Source organism: Quercus suber, unplaced genomic scaffold (genome assembly GCF_002906115.3).
Source record: "Quercus suber isolate HL8 unplaced genomic scaffold, Cork oak 2.0 scaffold_668, whole genome shotgun sequence".
Taxonomy (NCBI): Eukaryota; Viridiplantae; Streptophyta; class Magnoliopsida; order Fagales; family Fagaceae; genus Quercus; species Quercus suber.
The window spans coordinates 97887-118536 of record NW_027070109.1 but is presented as its reverse complement, the minus strand read 5'-3'; the positions used below and the strand labels follow the sequence as shown (position 1 = coordinate 118536).

Below are 20650 nucleotides of genomic sequence, written 5' to 3'. Positions count from 1 at the left end.
TCTTCCTTGGGGCCACCCATCATGGATGCCATTGTTGCTAAAGTATTTGTAATCTGATTCTGCATTCTTGGCACATACTGGTATTGAATCTTTTCAAACTTCGATGCCAATTTTTGAAGACATTCATGATAAGGCAATAACTTTTCTTCCTTAATCTTCCATCTGTTCTCTATCTGAGAAATTATCAAAGCTGAGTCACCATATACTTCCAACTCTTTCACTCCAAGACCTAAGGCTGCTTGTAACCCTATAATGTGAGCTTCATNTCCCCATGTAGATGACAAGTAATTCATGTATTCCCACCGGTATAAGGTCCAACCAGTAATGCATGAATGATAGTAAGGCAAGGGAAAATCATCCTTTAGGTTGGCCTTATTAAGGTCTTTGAAGTCTACACACATTCTCACTTTCCCATTCTTCTTCAGTATTGGAACCACATTAGCCAACCATTTTGGGTAGTTAACCATCCTCAAGAATCCCACATTGTACTGTTTCTCCATTTCTTTTTTTGATCTTGAGAGTCCACTTTGACTTCATCATTTTCAGTTTTTGCTTCACTGGCTTCATGGCTGGGTCTGTTGGAATGAAATGTTGCACTATATCTATATCAATCTCGGGCATATCCTCATACGACCATGCAAACACCTCTTTGAACTCCTTCAGTATTATGACTAATGCATCTTACTTAGAGGAGGCTAAGGTGTTACCAATTTGGACCATCTTAGGTTCATCATCAGTTCCCAATTAACAAATTGGGTTTCTTCTTTTATGGGTCCTACCTGTCCTTGTTTTAATTCCTTATTATTAAATGTTTCTTTACTAATTTTTGAAATAAAAACATTCAAAGACAACAAATAAGCAGAATCAGAAATCATATTATAAGGAGTACAGTTATTAACAGACTCAACATGAATGGACTTTATAGGAATTGAAACACGATCACAAACAGACTTAATAGGGATAACAATACTAGCAGAGATAGACTTAATGGGGATAGAAACAATGTTTTTGGCAGATGTGAGTGGCTTGATTGTCTTGACCTTCTCTAGAGGGTTTTCCATGGGGTGGGCAGCTCTTTTCTATGCCCATTCTTCAACTCAGTCGTGGCTTCGACGATGGTAGCTGGCTCCCGATGAGTTCCTTCTTCCTTTAGCATCAGCACTTTAGGGTCTTCATCTATATAATCTGTGCTTTCACTATCAACTTCCATATTTGTAGGCTTGTCGAATACATAGTCATCCAGGTGTTTTATACTGTCCATCCACCCCAAGTAAATCTTGCTTCCCGTTGTTGCTTGGGCGGACGTATTGGGGGAAGTATTCTAATTTGCTCCCTACCATTCTCTCAGCTTCATCTTCAAAATCCTCTAAAGTTAAGTTTCTGAAGCTGTGGATCATTAGATTTCTATCAAGTGTCGCCAATCTTGCACCTATGTCATCTTCTTCATTGGTATATGCCGTTAATGAGTGAAACTATGAATTATGAAATGAACCAAGCTCAAGAATCTCCCTACCAATCTGAAGCTCGAGGGCCTGACTTTGAGCTAACATATGTAATGTAACTCCAATTCGAAGGTCGCCCATAAGGGTATTCATCATAGTCTCCACCTATAACTTCTACATCATCTTCAATGTCTCCATTGTAGTAATCCACATCGTCATCAAAATCGTCTTCATAGAAGGCTCTCACATCTTCATCCTCTCTATTGCTAGGGGGTTCATCCTATCATTACTACTATCTCGGCTATCATATTCTTCACCATTACTGAACGGTTTTAGACCCCTTAAAACAACCAGATTGGTTAGCCTAGATTAATTAGCCAAGTTGTTACTTAGTCAAATTATGCAATTCTAGGTTAAAGCAATCAAATAATCATATCAAAATAATAAAGCAGTGGAATAGTAAAAGACACAATGATATGATCACCCAGGAAACCACACGGTAAAAACTTGGGGAGGATTTGACCCACCGATCCTCAAGGCAAACCTGAATCCACTATGAAAGAATCGAAGTTCATACAAAAGGACTACAAGCTCCCCGCTCGACTTCCTAATGCTACCCACCAGTAGAACTTACTAACACGACCACGTGCAAGCTCCGAATCCACGGACTCTTTCTTTCTTGAATTCTTCAATCAAGTACAAGTACCCTCGCTTGATAATCTTTAAGTTCTTGAATCTGCAACTGAATGATCATCAAGGTTTTGATAATATCTCCACCTTGAAAACCCTAAACTTTGTGTAAAGGAAAGCTCCTCAAAGATCTCACAAGAGATTTACACAAAACAGCAATATGAGCAACAAAGACTTAGAAAGGTTTGGGTACAAAACCCTAAAAATAAAAGGAGGCATAAGAGGCACTCTAATCTCTCTCTCTAAAAGTCCCAAAAACGTTCTAGGGTTTTCCTTATATATATGAGTGTTTTACTTGAACCCCAAGACGTTTAAATAGAGTTTGGGCTGAACTGGAACTCTGCAGAAAAATAAATCTATATGTGGTTTGATCGATCGAGTCTAATTTTCGATCGATCGAGCCTTACAGATTTAGTCCAATAAATCTGCAATCACTCGATTCCAGTTTTACAAATAAATATACTTTGAGCAAGCCTAAACAAGACTAAACATATTGTTTTGATCATGGTTTGCCAACATTACAAATTAGAGTTCTAAATACATAAAATCCTAAATCTTTAGAACCTAACAATTACTTCTTTCACTATCACTATCATCACTGCTATTGGCTCTGCTGTCACTGTCCACTATCATCACTATTGTTGTCACCACTATTGTCATCCTCACTGCCACTACCTTTATCGTCATCACTAGGGGCTTCTCCCCTTTCATTGCTTTCATCATCTGTTCTTGCTTCATATGGGTTCCTCAATGCATGTTGGTAGGCCTCTCAGTATTCTTCCTCTTCTATGTTGAAGATAGCATTTCCCAACATGGTAGTCATTGCATCAGGATCCATGTACTCTGCCCAATCAGTTAGGACCCAATTTTTATTTCCTCATTTAGTTCTGGAATCTTATTGTCACAATCAAGGAATAATTCAAAGACAGGCACCATTGTTTTCGACTTAAGATTATATCTTGGTTTAGGAAATCCCTAGTAATGCTGACTATCCACAGCTTTGACAAACTTCCCATTTAGTATAGGTGTGTAAGGCTTCAAGGGTTCTGGGGGACTAGGAAGTCCCTTTGCTTTGACCTTTGTGCGGGCCATCCTCTTCACTTCCATCTCTAATAAGTCACCATTCGTAGGTTTATAACTAACCCAAAAGGTGGTGTGGTTGTAGGAATTGTCAAAACCCGTACAGCTGCTTCTTTCACGGTCTTCCCTAGGTTCATCCCTGGAAAATAACTCATCTTCCTCATCATTGCTACCACATTGTTATTGCTGTAGGGATTGAAGTCCATAGGGATCTTTTCAAGCTCTTCTTCCTCTATTTCAAAACCAAGCTTCTCAATCTCAAAGCCATCTAAGGTTATTGGTTCCTTCTCAGACTCGATACCAAAAAAGGGCTTTGGTATGGTTAAAATGTCACCATATATAGTAACTATAGCTCCTTTATGTGGAAACCAAACCTTTTGGTACAGGGATGAAGGCACAACCTCTGTATCTTGAATCCATGGTTGCCCAAGGAGCATGTTGAAGCATGAAGCCATGTTTAATACTTGAAATTCCACTTTTTTGATCATTGGCTCTATGGTGAGTTCCAGTGTGATAGTCCTTAAAACCTCCCTTCTATTATTGTCGTAAGCTCTTACATGCTGATCAGATGACATAAAATCTACAATGCTCAAGCCTAGGCAACTTGCAATTTTTAAAGGACACACATTTAAGGCACTTCTACCATCAATTAAGACAACTAGTATCCTTTTGCATTTGACATCTACAGTAATGTGGGTCATTATGGCGCTTCCCCTTAGTCAAATTTTTGTCGGAGTAGGAAATAGTAAGCTCCCTATTTATAGACCCAATCATAGCATTCAAATCTTGAGAAGTAGTGGTTGTAGGGACTTGGATTTGATTGAGAAGGTCCACTAGATTCTGGTAGTGCTTGTATGAGGCCATAAGTAAACCCCATAAGGATATGTTGGCTTGCATCTTTTACAATTGCTTGAGGACCTCATCCTTTTCATTAGGTGTTTGTTAGGTTGCCTTGTTTAAGGCCTCGACCAGGTTGTTTGTCTCCAGATGTGGGGGTTTGAAGTGTCTCCCCCCATGTGTGGATGTTGTGTTACCTAATTAGGGCTTGAAGTGTCTCCCCCCATATGTGGATGTTAGGTTATCTAATTGAGGTTTGAAGTGTCTCCCCCCTCTATGTGGATGTTGTGTTACCTGATTGGGGTTTAAAATGTCTCCCCACATATATGGATGTTAAGTAATTTAGAATTTCTATAGTATGCTCACTCTATATATTATATCCTGCTAAGGACGTTATGCCCATTATCTCTTCCCAAGTCATCACAAACCATTCGGGTAGGTCATAGATCAACTTAGACAGGTCCTCTTCTCCTTCCTCCTCAGAAATCAAATAGTTGATCCTTGATCCTCTCTCAAAATTGTGGTCATTCGGGTAGGTCATAGATCAACTTAGACAGGTCCTCTTCTCCTTCCTCCTCAGAAATCAAATAGTTGATCCTTGATCCTCTCTCAAAATTGTGGTCATTCGGGTGGGTCATAAATCAACTTAGACAGGTCCTCTTCTCCTTCCTCCTCAGAAATCAAATAGTTGATCCTTGATCCTCTCTCAAAATTGTGGTTAGGCAAGGGGTTTTTGGTGATTGAAAGCTCAAAAATGTGTCGAAAAACACACGAGTTGTTTAGACCCTCAAATCAAAGTTACGGCTTGGTTGATTTTACACCAACTTAATACTAAGTGCGGAATAGTGTAAACACAAGCATATAAGCAAGAGAGCTACTCTAATCCATATTTAAAGCAACACAGTAGAAAAATGAAATGAACAAGAGTAGGGAAGAGAAATGCAAATACAAATAACACCGAGACGTGTTATCGAAGAGGAAATCGAAGAACTCGGCGAAAAACCTTTCCGCCGCCCTCTAAGTGGAAATCGATCCACTTGATAATCAGTTGGGATATAAGGGTGAGCAAGAGACCCTCCAAGTCTAATCTACCCTCTGTACCTAAGCCCACCAAGCTCCTACTCCAACAAGGCTTCTCGGAACCATGTGTTGTCTAGTTCTTCGGATCCCCCAACAAGCTCCATGTTGCATCTGCCATTCTAGGCTTGTTCCAATGCTTCCCAACAGCACCAAAACTCCACTTGACACTCTCAAAGGGTGTGGTAAGTGTTTGGGCTATCAACGTCTTAATGGTATGGAAATGAAGAGGTAGGAGATGAGGAAATTTTCAAAACAAATGTGTAGAGGATTGTGGGTATAACAATCTCTAACTCTTAAGATGTTTGGCTAGGGTTTTTTCTTAGAAGCTCTCCTTTACATTTGTGGGTAATGTGGGTATAAATAGTGTAGGCATAGAAAGTGTGTATCAGACTGGACAGGCTGGTAGAATAGAATGCCTCATGGGTGTCTCGCGGGAAGGCCTTACCCGCAAGATACTCGTGAGAAACAGTTGTCTCCATCTGGCTTGACTCTTCGCATTCCAGCATGTGCAGGGCACATAAGTTACTTCGTGGGATGCTAAGTCGTGAGATACCTGTGAAAACACTTCATTCTTCAATAGCTTGAGTCTTCACACTCTCTCTCTTTCTAACACACAACCCTTATAATGAAATCCTACATTAAATACAGGGTACAAATGATTGAATAAAATTACAATCAAATTTGGCATGGAATAAAAGCCAACACAACAAATAGTTGGAAATAACAACTTTATAGTGATATTAGGCCTTGTAGGTGATGCCATCACCTTAGTGTCTATTAAATCTTGAATTGCATGGCGAAGATTACAACACCTATTAGTGTTGTGGCCTAGGCCATGATGGTAGGCACACCTTTTACTCACATCAAACTTTGCAGGTAATGGGTTTGGGACTGGTCTTGGGTTTGAGGGTTTCAGTAACCCATTTGTTTTCAGCTTTTCAAATACTTGACTCATTGGCATATAAAGTTCATGAAATTCCCTCCTAGGCCTTGGAGGTGGGCCTTGTGATATTTGCACTAGGGCAATAAGTTGGCAGGGATCAGTTTTATATATAATAGACACTTCTACAGTTTTGGAGCTAGAAGGCCCAAAATTCATTTTAAATTTAGATACATCCTCATTCTTTATGGCCTCATCATTTATTTCATCCTCAATCCAAGTATCAGTAGCAATTAAAGCTTTAAAATTTGTAAGTACTAAGCAAACAAATATTTATGGTATATCGGTAACAACTTTTTTACAACCATGGTTAATTGCTCTTATTCATTCGGCCTATTCATCATCTGTGTGGCTTTGGACCTCCAATTGGTAATGAAGGCAGAAAATGACTCCTTCAGCTCTTGTTTAACGGTCTCCAAGTCTCTTCTTGTCGTGTCCACTTCTATATTGTACTTGTATTGGCTCTGGAACTTTCTACAAATGTCTTCCCAATTTCTAGCTCTATTGTCTTCCATGTTGAGGAACCATCTAAGAGTAGCTCCAATTAAGGTGTTTTGGAAAATTTGTGCCAACATTTTTTCAGTAGCTACCAGAGGTTGCATAGCCCTTCATGTACATCTTTAGGTGGGATTTGGGGTTGCCGGTGCCATCGAACTTGTACAAGACGGGCATCTTGAGCTTTGGGGGCAATCTTACGTCTGGGAAAAGAAAGAGGGACCGATAATCCATGAGGTCTTCCATCTTGCATGCCATTTTGATCATCTCTTCCGTCTTACTTATCTTCTCATTAATCTTCTTCTCACTCTCCGAGATAGGGGGAGTCTGATCAGTCTTGTTTTCCTCTTGGCTACCCTTTAGGCTCTAGAACTTCTGTATCATAAGGTTCATGTCTTCCTTCAACTGAATTTGGCTTGCTGCCATAGTATTTAGTAGCTTTTGAGTGCTCATTGGCTCTTCAGTCTTTAAGTGCTACTCTTCCTTTGCCATGGTGACAAAGTATTTAGATTTCTTATGGCTTAGGTTGTCTTGCAAGTCGAACACGAGGTTGAGGTGTTGTAACTATTGGGTGCCTTCTATACTTAAAGGCTTTAATACCGTGATAGGCTTTGAACTGGAATTCTGGCTTGGCTATCATTCTCGAATTCTCTTTGGAATCTTCCCTCTGATATTGACGAAATTCTCCCCTAAGAAAAGGCTTGGTTGGGTCAAACAAAGCTAGGTCCCTATCTATATCAATCTATCAACCAAAAAAACACACCATAATGCAATGCAATTTTAACCTGACCGGCCTAAGGATAGGTTCTAAGTCACTACATTGTATGGTGGGTTTTTTATTGTATTGTTTCCCATAGCTAAAACGATATACCTCCCAACTTGTAATGTAATGGACATTACGTTGGTCCGAATGACATCATCTATCCTTTTTAGTTAACAAGAAATGATCTAGTGACTTTGGGCTATGAGTTGGTGAGTTCGCCACTAGGTACCTGAATCTAATGAAGACCAGTGATCCATGGTTACTACCACCATATGTTGAGATGGATACATTCATATTTGTTGTTTGATGGCACACATTATGATAGTTAAGGAAAGCCTTTAACAACCAACATGGCAATTTCAAATAAACTATTAAACAATAAACAAACATAAGCAACCAGACAAACAAAAACATCATACAAAAACAAGGGTATTTAATTGGTCATTTAAAGTCTAATGTGAAGCTTAACCCTCAACATCCCCAGTAGAGTCGCCATTGTGAGAGACCTGGGGGGGAAAATTAGGGTGCTCTCAGAAAAGGGTGTAGGCATCGGTACCTTCCCTTTTTAGGATTCCATGGAGTCGCCGCTTATTTTATAAGTAAAATAAGAAAACTTTACAATTTACAATATATCTTGACTAGTATGCATTATTATTGATTGGAGACAATTACATCTTGGTAGAAATAACTTTACATTACTTTGATTCCTAGGTTCAATCTAATGAAAAAGGAAAAATACAAAGCTTTGTTTCCTAGTTACATTCTACCCAAAATAGATATAAGACACTAAATCTACCAATGTGAAATTCTAACGTTTGGGGGCTAGGTTATAGGCACCCACCCTCAATGTCGGCTCCATGAATGTTTTTCAAGGTGGTCCTTAAGAAGCATAAATTACACAATCTAATAAAAAGAGAAATTCATATATTGACAAAAATAACCAAAAAAAAAAAAGGCAAATACATAAAGTTTTACAATTTCTTCAAAAAAATTTCATATTTTGAAATTGTTACATAATTTTTTTTTTTTTTTTAATGTCTTGTTCACTTACATTTAATGCCCACTGTTGTGAAATTTTAAAGTACTCGCAAGTGTACGAACCGTACCGAAGTATAGTTTGACAAGAACGAGGTCGAACCCACAGGGACTTGAATGAACGTAGGAAAATTAATTAAACCTTAACCAAATTAATCCTAATCTAGTTTAATAAAAATTGGTTGTTTTGAAATTAAATAAACTAAGCAAATAATAAAATTAAGCAAATAGTTAAACTAAGCAAAAGATATAAAGCAATAAAAAGATGTAAACAATCAAGGGAAAGGAATTAAGGTTTTGGAATCCACCTTGTAAGTCATACTAGCATATATTTATGATCATTAATTTTTCCCACCTCACTACATGATAATCTAGAAATCAATCTTGCTATTATGGAAAATATTCTTGTTAAAATCCTTATTTTAAAAATCAAAAGCATGTTCTTCTTCGCTTCTTAAGTATAAAACCAAATCATCAATTGTATCCGTAGTCAAACAAATCACAAGATATATCCAATTCTAAAAATCAAATCATATCTTGTATCCATTGACAGACAAATCACAAACAATATCCAATTTTATAATCAAGAATTAATAAACCAAGCATTCAATTAATTAAGACAAATCCTAAATCATGAGAAAAACATGATTGAACTCATATGTAGAATTACCCATCTTAGTCAATTGATATGAAGCAAGAACAATTTAAATCATTAAAGAACAACTATTGTGGGAAAAATCAAATCACATAAATATTACTAATAATACTTAACAAGGTTTCATCCTTAACCCTAATTCTAAATTTAGCTACTCATGGTAATTGAAATAAAACAAAAGAATAAAATACTAAACATTAAACTAGACAAATAAAATAGAGAAAGAAATAATCACAATGCTATCATGGAGAAAAGCTACAGAGAAGCCACATGCAGCACTGCCTCTTGCTCCAATTTTCTGTTTTGCATGTCAGCCCTAGCACTAGCCTCTGTCCCCCCTGAATTTTGCCCTAAAAAGCCTTTAAATAGGTCAATGAATCTTATTACAATTTGAATTCCCGTTTGGAGAAAATCCCAGACTTTTAGGCTTTACTTAACCGACTATTTAGGCCCACTTAACGTCAGAATTAGGGCTTCTGGTAAACTACAAAGTTGTAGCCCTTTAAGTTAACTTTCCAGCCCAACTTGAATCATCTCAATTTGACATCTGAGCCGAAAGTTATGCTGAAAATACTAACTGATGTGCAGGCTGGAATCCTAATCCGAATTGAACTTGGATTTGGTGCAAATTTCCTTTGATTCCTTACTCCAATTGGACTTAAATTTAATATTCATGCCTGGCTGGATGTAAATTGGCTTGATTCAATTAGCCTAGCCCCACTTTGCATGTAAAGCCCTTGTTTCCTACAACACAAAGATATTATATAATCAGTCACAAAATAACATAAAAGTAACGCCAAATATGTAGATATGTGAGTACTTTATTGTATATATTTCATGCACATCAAAAACCATCACATATTATTCCAAGACCCAACCAGATAGAACATAATGGGTAAGTCATATAAGAACATGGGTAAGCCATACAATCAAAATAACATGTGAAGCAAGAATAAAATGATATTCATGCATGCAAAGATGAATGAAGTAATGAACATATTCATGTTACTGTAAGAATTAGCATGATAGATATAAGCTTGAAATCAAATTCTAATCCTATCATGCATGGCAATACCCATTCATGTCAATGAAAACATGTTCAATCACATTCTTTATGCAAACAAACACTTTAATTAAGCAAAAAAGAATTTGAAAACAATGACAATAAGGGACAATTTAGAGATTATACCCTTGGAGACCTTGATTTAGATTAGGGGAATTGGATTTAGGAATTTTCTGGAGTATTTGGGAGAGTTTTAAGAGGATTTCAATGGATTTTTTTTACTTGTTCAACCAGGAGTAGCGTTACATACACCTGAGAGGGTTCAAATGAGCCCCCTAGCTTAGACCAAAAAAAAAGTTATATATAAAATTATATATATTTTTTGTTTTGATCCCATAAAATAAAAATTTGAACACCTTGATCCTAAGATTTTTTTTAAACTCAGCTGAAATAAACTTGAATATGATTATCTTAGTACTACTTTCACAATATTTTCACAATAAAATTTAAGCGATAAGTTGTAACTGGTTTTATGTGAATCCACAACTAATATCACTTTTTTACTTACCTTTGACAACTTGCCATCTAGATTTTGTTGCGATTTTTTTTTTTTTTTGAAAGTATTATGCTAGTAATACTACTCTTAAAATATTTAATTTCATAAGAAAAAAAATGTTTCAAAATTTTGCTCATTCATTAAAAAATCATAATAAACCTTCTCTTCGGGACTTTGGCATTGGCAGCAAATTGAGTTTTTTTTTTTTCACTACACTTTTCTTCTTCATCAGCAACAAATTACACCACCGATATAACTAACAGATCTGCATCTACATCTGTGATTCTTTCTTTATTCTCTCTATTTCTCTTTCTCCCTTCTATGTTTTCTTAGTTTTTTTTCTGTTCGATAAAGTAGTTTAATAGGTGCTCTATAGGTAACACAAAAAGACCAATCTAATGATGATGGATGCTGAAGCGGGAAGATTCAGCTTCAATGAGTCCCCAACTTTCGTGCTAAGTACAACCATTTTGGTGGTGCACTTGATAATGCTGGTTGTGAGTTTGCTAAAGTTGCAACCACCACTAGCTCGTGATGGGTATGGGTTAGGGCTAGGGGAGGTATTTTGAAGTGTGTATTTGGTGTTAAGCTTCTATTACGGATTGAGGTTTTGGTCATGAAATTATGATGTTTCTCACATTAGGCTCAAACTATAATTTAGAAAGTTGCAAGTTGTAATAATATTCCTTAATGCGTGAGAGATATTAAGGTTCAAGAGTTTAAATCTATCGAAGCACCCATGTATTTAATATGATTCCCCCTCCATCTCAACCCCACCCCATGGAAGGATTATAGAAAAAAAAAATTATTATTTATGATTACCAATAAAGTTTAGTTTCCCTTTGACTTGGTGTTATAATCATATTTACTTTAATTTGACTAGCAGAAATTTCCTTTGTTAATTTACCATTTAGCATTATCTGCATCTTCAAGACATATATGCTTTTTGTTATCAATAAACTTAGCTAATAATATTATGTAGTCATTTACTCCAGTACATCTACTCCCACCTGTTGAAGATGAAGCTTCATTTGGGTTGAAAAATAGCTCGAGGAAGAAGTTAGAAGTTACCGTTGAGATTTGAAGGCGATTTCTAATTTGATGAAACGCATCGTTCTACTAAAGGTATCAAATGCAAAGCGCCCTGTTTTCACTTATGCATTTGATTGTGTATAACTCTGCCTAAACAGTGTCGTGTGTGTGCATTAAAAGAGCAGTTGAAGATGGCACGAAAATCAGAGTAAACAGTTTCTTCTCCTTGATTCACAGAGCTGATCCGCATAATGTGGAACCTAAAGTTATTCAGTTATTCTCAAGCTTTGTAATATAAATAGTGAGATTAGCTTTAAATTGTAAATGAGCAGGAAATACAATTTTTCTATTCATTCAATTCTCTCTCTCTCTCTCTCTCTCTCTCTCTCTCTCTCTCTCTCTCTCTCTCTCTCTCTCTCTCTCTCTCTCTCTCTCTCTCTCTCTCTGTGTGTGTGTGTTATACTTAGAGTCAATCTCTGTTTTATTCTTACTTCAATACAAAATTCTGTTTCATAAAGAAAGTTTTCATGGTATCAGAGCCCACGATCCCTACTCAGAATTCATCAATGGTAGCATCAAGCTCAACAATGGCTTCTTTAACTTCTTCTTCTACATCTTCGAATTCCTCAGTAAATGTGATGAATTAGCCACTTCTACTTCTGTCTAACATGGCGAATATGATGACAGTCAAACTAGACAACACAAATTATATTGTGTGGAAGTATCAAATTTCAATGGTTTTAGAATATTTGAATTACTAGAAAAGCCACAATTGATCCTTGATAAATTCCTTAAGGATCTTCCTAGTGAATACTGAAAGCTCGAAAACGTGTTGAAAACATAAGAGCTGTTTAGACCCCCTAATTAAAATTACGGCTCGATAGATTTTACACAACTTTAATACAAAGTGCGGAATAGTGTAAAAGCGAGCGGATGAACAAGAAACTACTCTAATTCATAATTAAAGCAACACAGCAGTAATAATGAAATTGAACAAGAGTAGGGAAGAAGGATGCAAACACAGAAAATACCGAGACGTGTTCTCGAAGAGGAAACCGAAGAACTCGGCGAAAAACCTCTCCGCCGCCCTCCAAGCGGAAATCGATCCACTAGACAATCAGTTGGGATACATGAGTAAGCAAAAGACCCTCCAAGCCTAATCTACCCGATGTACCTAAGCCCTCCAAGCTCCTACTCCAACAAGGCTTCTCGGAACCGTGTCTTATCTTAGTTCTCCGGATTCCGCAACAAGCTCCATGTTGCATCTGCCATTCCAGGCTTCTTCCAATGCTTCCCAGCAGCACCAAAACGTCACACAACACTCTCAAAGGGTGTGGTAAGTGTTTGGGCTATCAACCTCTCAATGGTGTGGAAATGGAGAGGGAAGGGTTGAGGAGATACCACAAGCAATTGTATAGAGAAAGGTGGGGATGGCAATCTCTAATTCCAAATGTGTTTGGCTAGGGTTTTCTCTCTGAAGCATCCCTCAACATTTGTGGGTAATGGGGGTTTATATAGGATAGGTGCAAAATGTGTGAGTCAGTCAGTACAGGCTGGTAGAACAGCATGTCTCACGGGTGTCTCGCGGGAAGGCCTTACCCGCGAGATACTCGCGAGAGACAGCTGTCTCCACCTGTCCTGACTCTTCGCATTCCAGCATGTGTAAGGCACATGCTTCACTTCGCGGGAAGCTAAGTCGCGACATACCCGCGAGATTCCTTCAGCTTCCAAATTGCTTGAGTCTTCACACACTCTCTATCACACACCCCTTACATCAATTCCCACAACAAATATAGGGTATAAACAATTGATAGTAATTACAATCAAATTTGGCACGGAATAACAGCAAACAAAACACATAGTTGTAAATCACAACTTTACAAATACACCTCAATCTTGAATCCAAATTACTTACTCTAGAGATCAAAGGAGAAAGCTTTGCTTACATTCATAAGCTCTACTCTATCTCCTTCCATCTTAGCACTCATAGTTGACTGCGCTTCTGTTATAGAGGTCTGGAAAATCTTGGAAAACAGGTTCTCCTCCATCTCTAGATCTCACATAATGAACCTTAAAGGTGAACTGCATAATCTCAAGAAGGGAGACGATATTATAAATCTTTATCTACCAAAGATCAAAGTGGTGAGAGATAAACTACTATCAGTTGGTGTGATCATTGATGATGAAAAGCTACTGCATATTGCAATTAAGGGCCTTCCTAAAGAGTACAATGCTTTCAGGTTTGGTATAAGGACCAAAAGTACTCAATCTTTGATGAACTCTTAACCATGCTAAATGCAGAAGAGGAGTCTCTAAATGAAAGCTTGGATGTCAAAGATCCTATCTTCGCCATGGCAGCAGCTGCTACCTCAAAACCTAATGGAAATAGTTACAATCAATAAAATAAAGGAAGGGGCAGAGGGAACTATAACAATAGAGGTGGAAGAAAAGGTAGAGGTCCAAGTAATCAACTACATCAGTATAATCAATTCACTCACTTCCAACAAAACCAATCTGATTCTACTGTTGTTGGTCCAAGATCAGAAAGGCCAACTTGTTAGATTTGTGGCAAGCTTGGACATTTCGCAATAGATTGCTATCATAGGATGGATTATGCCTATCAAGGCAAGAATCCACCTACCAAACTTGCAATAATGACTATTGCATCCAATGCTTGTGATAGGCCACAAACGTATTGACCCATTGTGATTAATTAACCAATTAATTTAGCCAAGTATTTTAATTAAGTTAATTAACATGCAAATGCGTGGTAGCATAAACAAATCACCAATTAACTAATTATGCAACAGAAATTAAATGACACGGTGATTTGTTTACGAATGGGGAAAAACCTTACGGCAAAAACCCCACAGGGTGATTTTCAGGTCACCACTCCTGAAACTCCACTATTATCACAACAAGGGGTTAAAGTAAAGGAATCCTAAGTACCTTACCAACTTACAATTAAGGCCTTACCCCAATATCCAATTGGACTTGTTCTGTAGTGACAGTTCCCCCTTTTTGTTGCACGGCTTCTAAGTACGTGACTAACCAATGTGCGGATCCCAGTACGTGACTTCAACACCAACTGAAAGAGAGGTTGGCTGCAAAGTTCTTCAGTTCATCCAACACAATGAAGATCAAGAAGATGCTTGGTCACAAAACCCAAAGGTGCACATACATAAAAACTTCTTCAGAAGAGATGAACTAGGGCAAGAACTTTGTCTCTGGTCCCAATTTGCTTCAACAGAGTTTTCTCAATGCTTGTGCAACTTGTGTACCGTTTAACGGCCCTAAAAACAATCCTTTTATATGTCTAGGGTTAGGAGAAAAGAAAGTCCAAAGACACATTCACGGATCCCAAGAAATCAGATCAAAATTCTGAATTTCTTAAATCTCGACAGATAGGAGGTGTCGAGAAGCTGTCGAGCTTACGGGCTTGAGACATCTTTCTTAAGCTCAATAGATGCAGCTATCGAGCTTTAATGAATTTGCATTATCAGCTTGTTTTCTTGGACAGACTTGATGACTTCAACACTTAATCTTGAAACCTTGTTTCTTGAAGTATTAAAAACACCTAGAACTACCCAATTACAAGTAAAGTGCGTTTTGTCAAAGGATTAGCCAATTACATAAAAGAATGACATATGTTTTTAACAAGTGAAACACATATGTCCTAACAATCTCCCCCTTTGGCAATCTGTGACAAAACTACAACAAACAAATGAAAATATGAGAGAAGTCATAAATCACTCAACTCATATTCACTTGTTGAATACAATAAAATCTATCCTAACACAAACCCTTAAAAAACTTTGCAAGAAAAGAGATTATGGCAAGTAGACTTTGACAACCTATATTTCTGAAACACTTTAAACAAAACTCATCAAGGCATCTTGTGTGAAACAAAAATAATAGATTGCATACAAATATAAGAAACATGTATACAAAGATAGAAAAGAAACAACACATGTAGAGATAGGTGAAAGAAACATACAACCACATATAGAAACAATATGTACAATGTATGTAAAAACTGGTCACAAGACCTCATATACAAGAACAATGTATCTAAAATGTAAGAAAAGAAAAGATACATCATATCCTCACTGCATCCCTCAAGTATCAACAGTATCAACACTCCCCCTAACAAAAATGTCCTATACTAACTCTCTCCCTAAGATGACTACTCTTATATCCCTAAAACTACTCCCCCTTTTTGTCACGAGTAACAAAAGGTAGAGTGTTAAGTAGATATCTCATCAGTAGAGCTAGCATCTCGATCATCATCATCCAAAGCATCATCGTCCTCGTCATCATCATCCTCAGAATCAGAAGCTGCTGGAGGAGGTGGTGAAGGAGTAGCCTCAGGAGCAAAACCGCCCATGGTCGTCTACCGTCATCCAATATGACCAACACGAATATTCATCTGATACAACTCAGTGGAGAGTGTATCGAGACGAGCATCCATGCACTGCAGTTGCGCCATGATGTCTCCAAGTGAAACATCACTTATAGAGGAAGAAGGAGCTGATGTAGATGGAGCAGATCGGGATGGAGCTGAACGGGAAGGAGGAGTAGAATTCAGCTGTCTCGACCTAAACTAAGCCTTACTATGTTTTACGGTAGCGACATCTATGGCACAGATGAAGGTGAAATGGTTGGACACGGGAAAAAGGAATAGAAAAATGGCATATAATCCTCGTGATAGCAGAAGGAAAGATGAGCTTATCACGCGTCACCGCATCTAAATGAACATCTATAATAGACAAAATGAAATGAGAAGGAAAAATCTATGGTAAGATGCTCAAGGAGGAATAACAAAAATTGAGCACGAGGCTCTGTGATGGAGTTGTAGTGAGAAAGCGGATGGAGTACAAAAGTCATCACCATGTTTAAGAATCTAGGACCTTTAGTAAAAGGCCGATATGATGTGTACTGACGCTCACCCCACTCCAAAGGGCGCTTACAGAAAGCAGATATGAGTTCATCCTTAGACACAGTTCTCAGATGCTCACAAGAAGGATAGTCAAGAAACTCTATCCTAGAAACCCTAAGCACATCCGCAACAAGCTGCAGTGTGACAGGGATGCGTGTACCTCGAACGCGAGTGAAAAATAGAGGTACTGAATGATCAATCCCGTGCATGTTGAAGTAAAACTCCTAAATGAACACGATAGGACATGTGATCGGGACGTCACACAGTGACTCCCATCCCCTACTGTGAATGATAGAGGGAAGGTTAGTGTCGGCGAAATCCGCCAAAATGACTTGGTGTTCCAAATGAACACCTCATCTAGAAAAGTTCTCCGAAAATGTCTTGTGGGCATCATCATCTAAGAACCGAAGATTACGAGGAGTAGAATCAGAAGATGAAGAAGCTCCAGAACGCAGAGGGTTTCGAGCCGAAGTAGATTTACACTTAGGTACCATAAACACTACTAAAGTAAACAAAATGAGAGAGAGAGAAAGAAAAAGACAATCAGAAAAGTCCCAAAGCAATTCAAATATATCAAATATATTGAATAGAGAGTACGTATGCATGGGGATGCATGAACATGTGACATGCAAAAGAAATTTCATCATGGGCTCAGCCCAATCCAAACCTATCAGCGCACAAACATAGTACACACATCTAAATGGATGAAAATACCATTCTAATGCAAATGTGATGCAATGCATGAGACTTTAAACACATTTAAATGAAAAGCCATCCTAAATTTTCAAGAAAAACTCATTAATTTTGAAAAACCCCAAAATTTTCAAAAACCCCAAAACCTAAGATTCAAAACATGAAATGCATGAAGAATGAAGGAAAAAGAGATTATACCAAGTGATTTGAAGCAAGGAAGGGCTGAAAATCACGTGGGTTAAAGGTTTTGAGTGAGAAAACTAAGTTTGGGAGGTGAACAATCGCGGACAGATCAAGAGAGATCGAGAAATGAGAACCGGATTGTGAATAAAGCTTATATAGGAACCTCAGTAAATCTCAACAGATGGGGTATCGAGAGGTGTCGAGACATCTGTCGAGGAAGGTGTCGAGAAAATGCACGTCGACAGCTGCAGGTGTCGAGGAGGGGTCGAGGAATGAATACCAGAACCAAGAACAGAAGCTCGATCAATCCACCAAGTGTTGAGAAGGTATCGAGGAGACAGAAACTTTCTCGATCGATCTATTAGGTGCCCATGAGATATCGAGATTGCAATAAGAAAAAGCTTGAGAAGCTTAACAGGTAGCTAGGTATCGAGAAGGTATCGAGGAGGTGTCAAGATTTCTTTTTAAAACAGTTTTTTGAGAAGTGAAAAACACAGACATGAATGCAATCCAATATGTACCTCAATCAATGATCCAATCAACATATTTAGGTCTCAAAATCATCTCTCATCAAACATTTTAAGCACATGGATCCTCAGAAATACACACACACTAAACAAGTCTAACCAATTTTATTTTTCAAAAACAAATTAAGATAGTTTAGTGAGCATACATTAGCACATGTAGAACACTTGTGATGACCAAATCACATTGTACCTGCACATGTAACAAGAATAGCAAAGAATATTGCGTGTTGTGTGTGAGAAACATCGCAAGATTGCATATGTGTATACATGTTATAATAATCTGAGATATGAGAAAATAACTTTAACTCACACACAATCATAACTATTTGATGGGGACTATCACTTTTAAGGTACATCCTATAACTCCCACATCTCTTAGAAAATACGCTTGCAATCATATTTAAAGCATTTTTGATCTTTTTGCTTTTTATTTTCTTTGCATGTTTTCTTTTAAGCATATCATGCATGGGCATATAAGAGAGAGAAAAGAAATACTCAACATGTTAAGTATAGACATTGCACTTTTACTATGCCGAAGCATACGGATGTCTTTGACACTGCACTTTTGCTATACCGAAGTATACAAGTGTCATATTATGATTGGCAGGCAACAGTGGTGAGATGGTTATTTATGCCTTTCTCTTAGGATTTTCTAGTCCTACTCGTCAAAAAGAGTGATATGAGTGTTAAGTTCAAGAGATAACTTAATCTTACTCATCACAAACGAGAGCCACAAAGCTCATTTGCTCAGTTGTGCATAGAGATGCTCATCTAAGTTATAAATGATACAAAGTTTAGAAGACTTTGTTTCAATGGCCATCCAAGGTACACAAGTACCAATGTACACATAACACACACTGTTTTTGTATTTTTCAAATTTTCAAATTTTTTTTTTTATTTTCATATAAAAAACAAAATAAACACAATTGAAAATAAACAAACAAAAACATGTTATCAAAGCAAAGCATAAAACTAGATGCAAATGCATGAGGAAGAAGGACAATAGAAGGAGATCAATCTATAGAGATGACACCAATGTTTTGACGAAGGAATTCAAAACGTTTGCTGTCAAGAGGTTTGGTGAACAAGTCAGCCTTTTGATCATCAGTGTGGATAAACTCAAGAGTGAGAGTACCATCTTCAACAAACTCCCTAATGAAGTGATGTCGAATCTCTATGTATTTGGTTCGAGAATGTTGAACCAGGTTCTTAGAGATATTGATGGCACTGGTATTGTCACAATAAATAGTGAAATGCTCTTGACAAATACCATAATCATGAAGGAGTTTTTGCATCCAGAGGAGTTAGGTGCAGCAGCTACCGGCAGCGATGTACTCAGCTTCTGCAGTGGATAAAGAGATAGAGTTCTGCTTTTTGCTCATCCAGGAGACAAGATTGTTACCCACATAAAAACAATCCCCCGAAATACTCTTTCTATCATCAGCATTACTAGTCCAATCAGCATCAGAGTACCTAGCTAAGACACCGTTAGTGTCCTTGCTATACCACACACCGAACTCAGCAATGGTTTTGACATACTTTATAATTCTTTTTAAAGCAGTCATATGGGATTCTTTGGGGTTAGCCTAATATCTGGTACACACACCAACACTGTAACTAATGTTAGGTTTACTAGCAGTAAGGTAAAGAAGACTACCTATCATGCTTCTATAGAGAGAAGGATCAACATTCTTACCTAACAAGTCTACAGTGAGTTTAACATTTGGTCTTATAGGGGTTCTAACAGAACTAGTAGATTCTAAACCAAACTTTTTCACAAGATTCTTAGCATATTTAGATTGAGAAAGGAATATACCTGAATCTTGTTGGCAAATCTGCAATCCTAGGAAGTGAGTCAGCTCTCCAATCATGCTCATCTCGAACTCGGCTTGCATGAGTTTTGAGAAGCCATGAGCAAGTTCATCCTTAGTCAACCTAAAGATGATATCATCAACATAGACTTAAGCAACTATTAACTCACCATCTTCCCTTTTGATGAAGAGAGTTTGATTAGCATTTCCTCTTGTGAACCCATGTGACACCAGATATTGTATGAGTCTATCATACCAGGCTCTAGGAGCTTGCTTCAAACCCATAAAGGCCTTTTTGAGGTACAGCACATGATCCGGAAAGTGTGGATCAATGAATCCTTTTGGTTAAGCCACATAGACATCCTTTTTGAGTAACCCATTTAAGAAAGCGGTCTTTACATCCATCTGATAAAGTTTGAACTTCAGCTGACATGCTAGGGTAAGGAGAATTCTGATTGACTCCATTCGGACAACTGGGGCAAATGTTTCATCATAGTCTACTCCTTCCATTTGTGAGTATCCTTGAGGTATAGGTCGAGCCTTGTTGCGAATCACATTGCCTTCTTCATCATTCTTGTTGCGGAATATCCACTTTATACCGATGATGTGCTCACCTTCCGGTCTAAGTACTAGAGTCCAAACATCATTCCTCTGAAACTGAAGTAGTTCGTCATGCATTGCTTCGACCCAACTTTCATCTTGTAATGCTTCCTCAACTTTCTTGGGTTCAACCTGTGACAAGTAGCAAGAATAAAACACAAAGTTAGCAACACATTTATCAATTGTGTGTTTCTTTAATGTGAGTTCATTCATGTTTCCCACAATAACTTCTCGAGGATGATTTAATTTGATTCTAGAGGAAGGTCCCTTCTCTTTATGAGATTCAGAA

The 20650-nt window shown here is 37.7% G+C and overlaps 1 protein-coding gene across 1 annotated transcript; it reads right to left on the bottom strand.

Annotated features, from left to right (window-relative positions):
- Nucleotides 1–19536: 19536 nt before the first annotated feature.
- Nucleotides 19537–20046, bottom strand: LOC136064333 (uncharacterized mitochondrial protein AtMg00810-like). Its single transcript, XM_065765964.1, has 2 exons — nucleotides 20018–20046; nucleotides 19537–19885 (listed from the first exon to the last, which is right to left on the bottom strand). Exons 1-2 carry the CDS (start codon nucleotides 20044–20046, stop codon nucleotides 19537–19539), a joined length of 378 nt encoding a protein of 125 aa, XP_065622036.1.
- Between the last annotated feature and the right edge of the window lie 604 nt (nucleotides 20047–20650).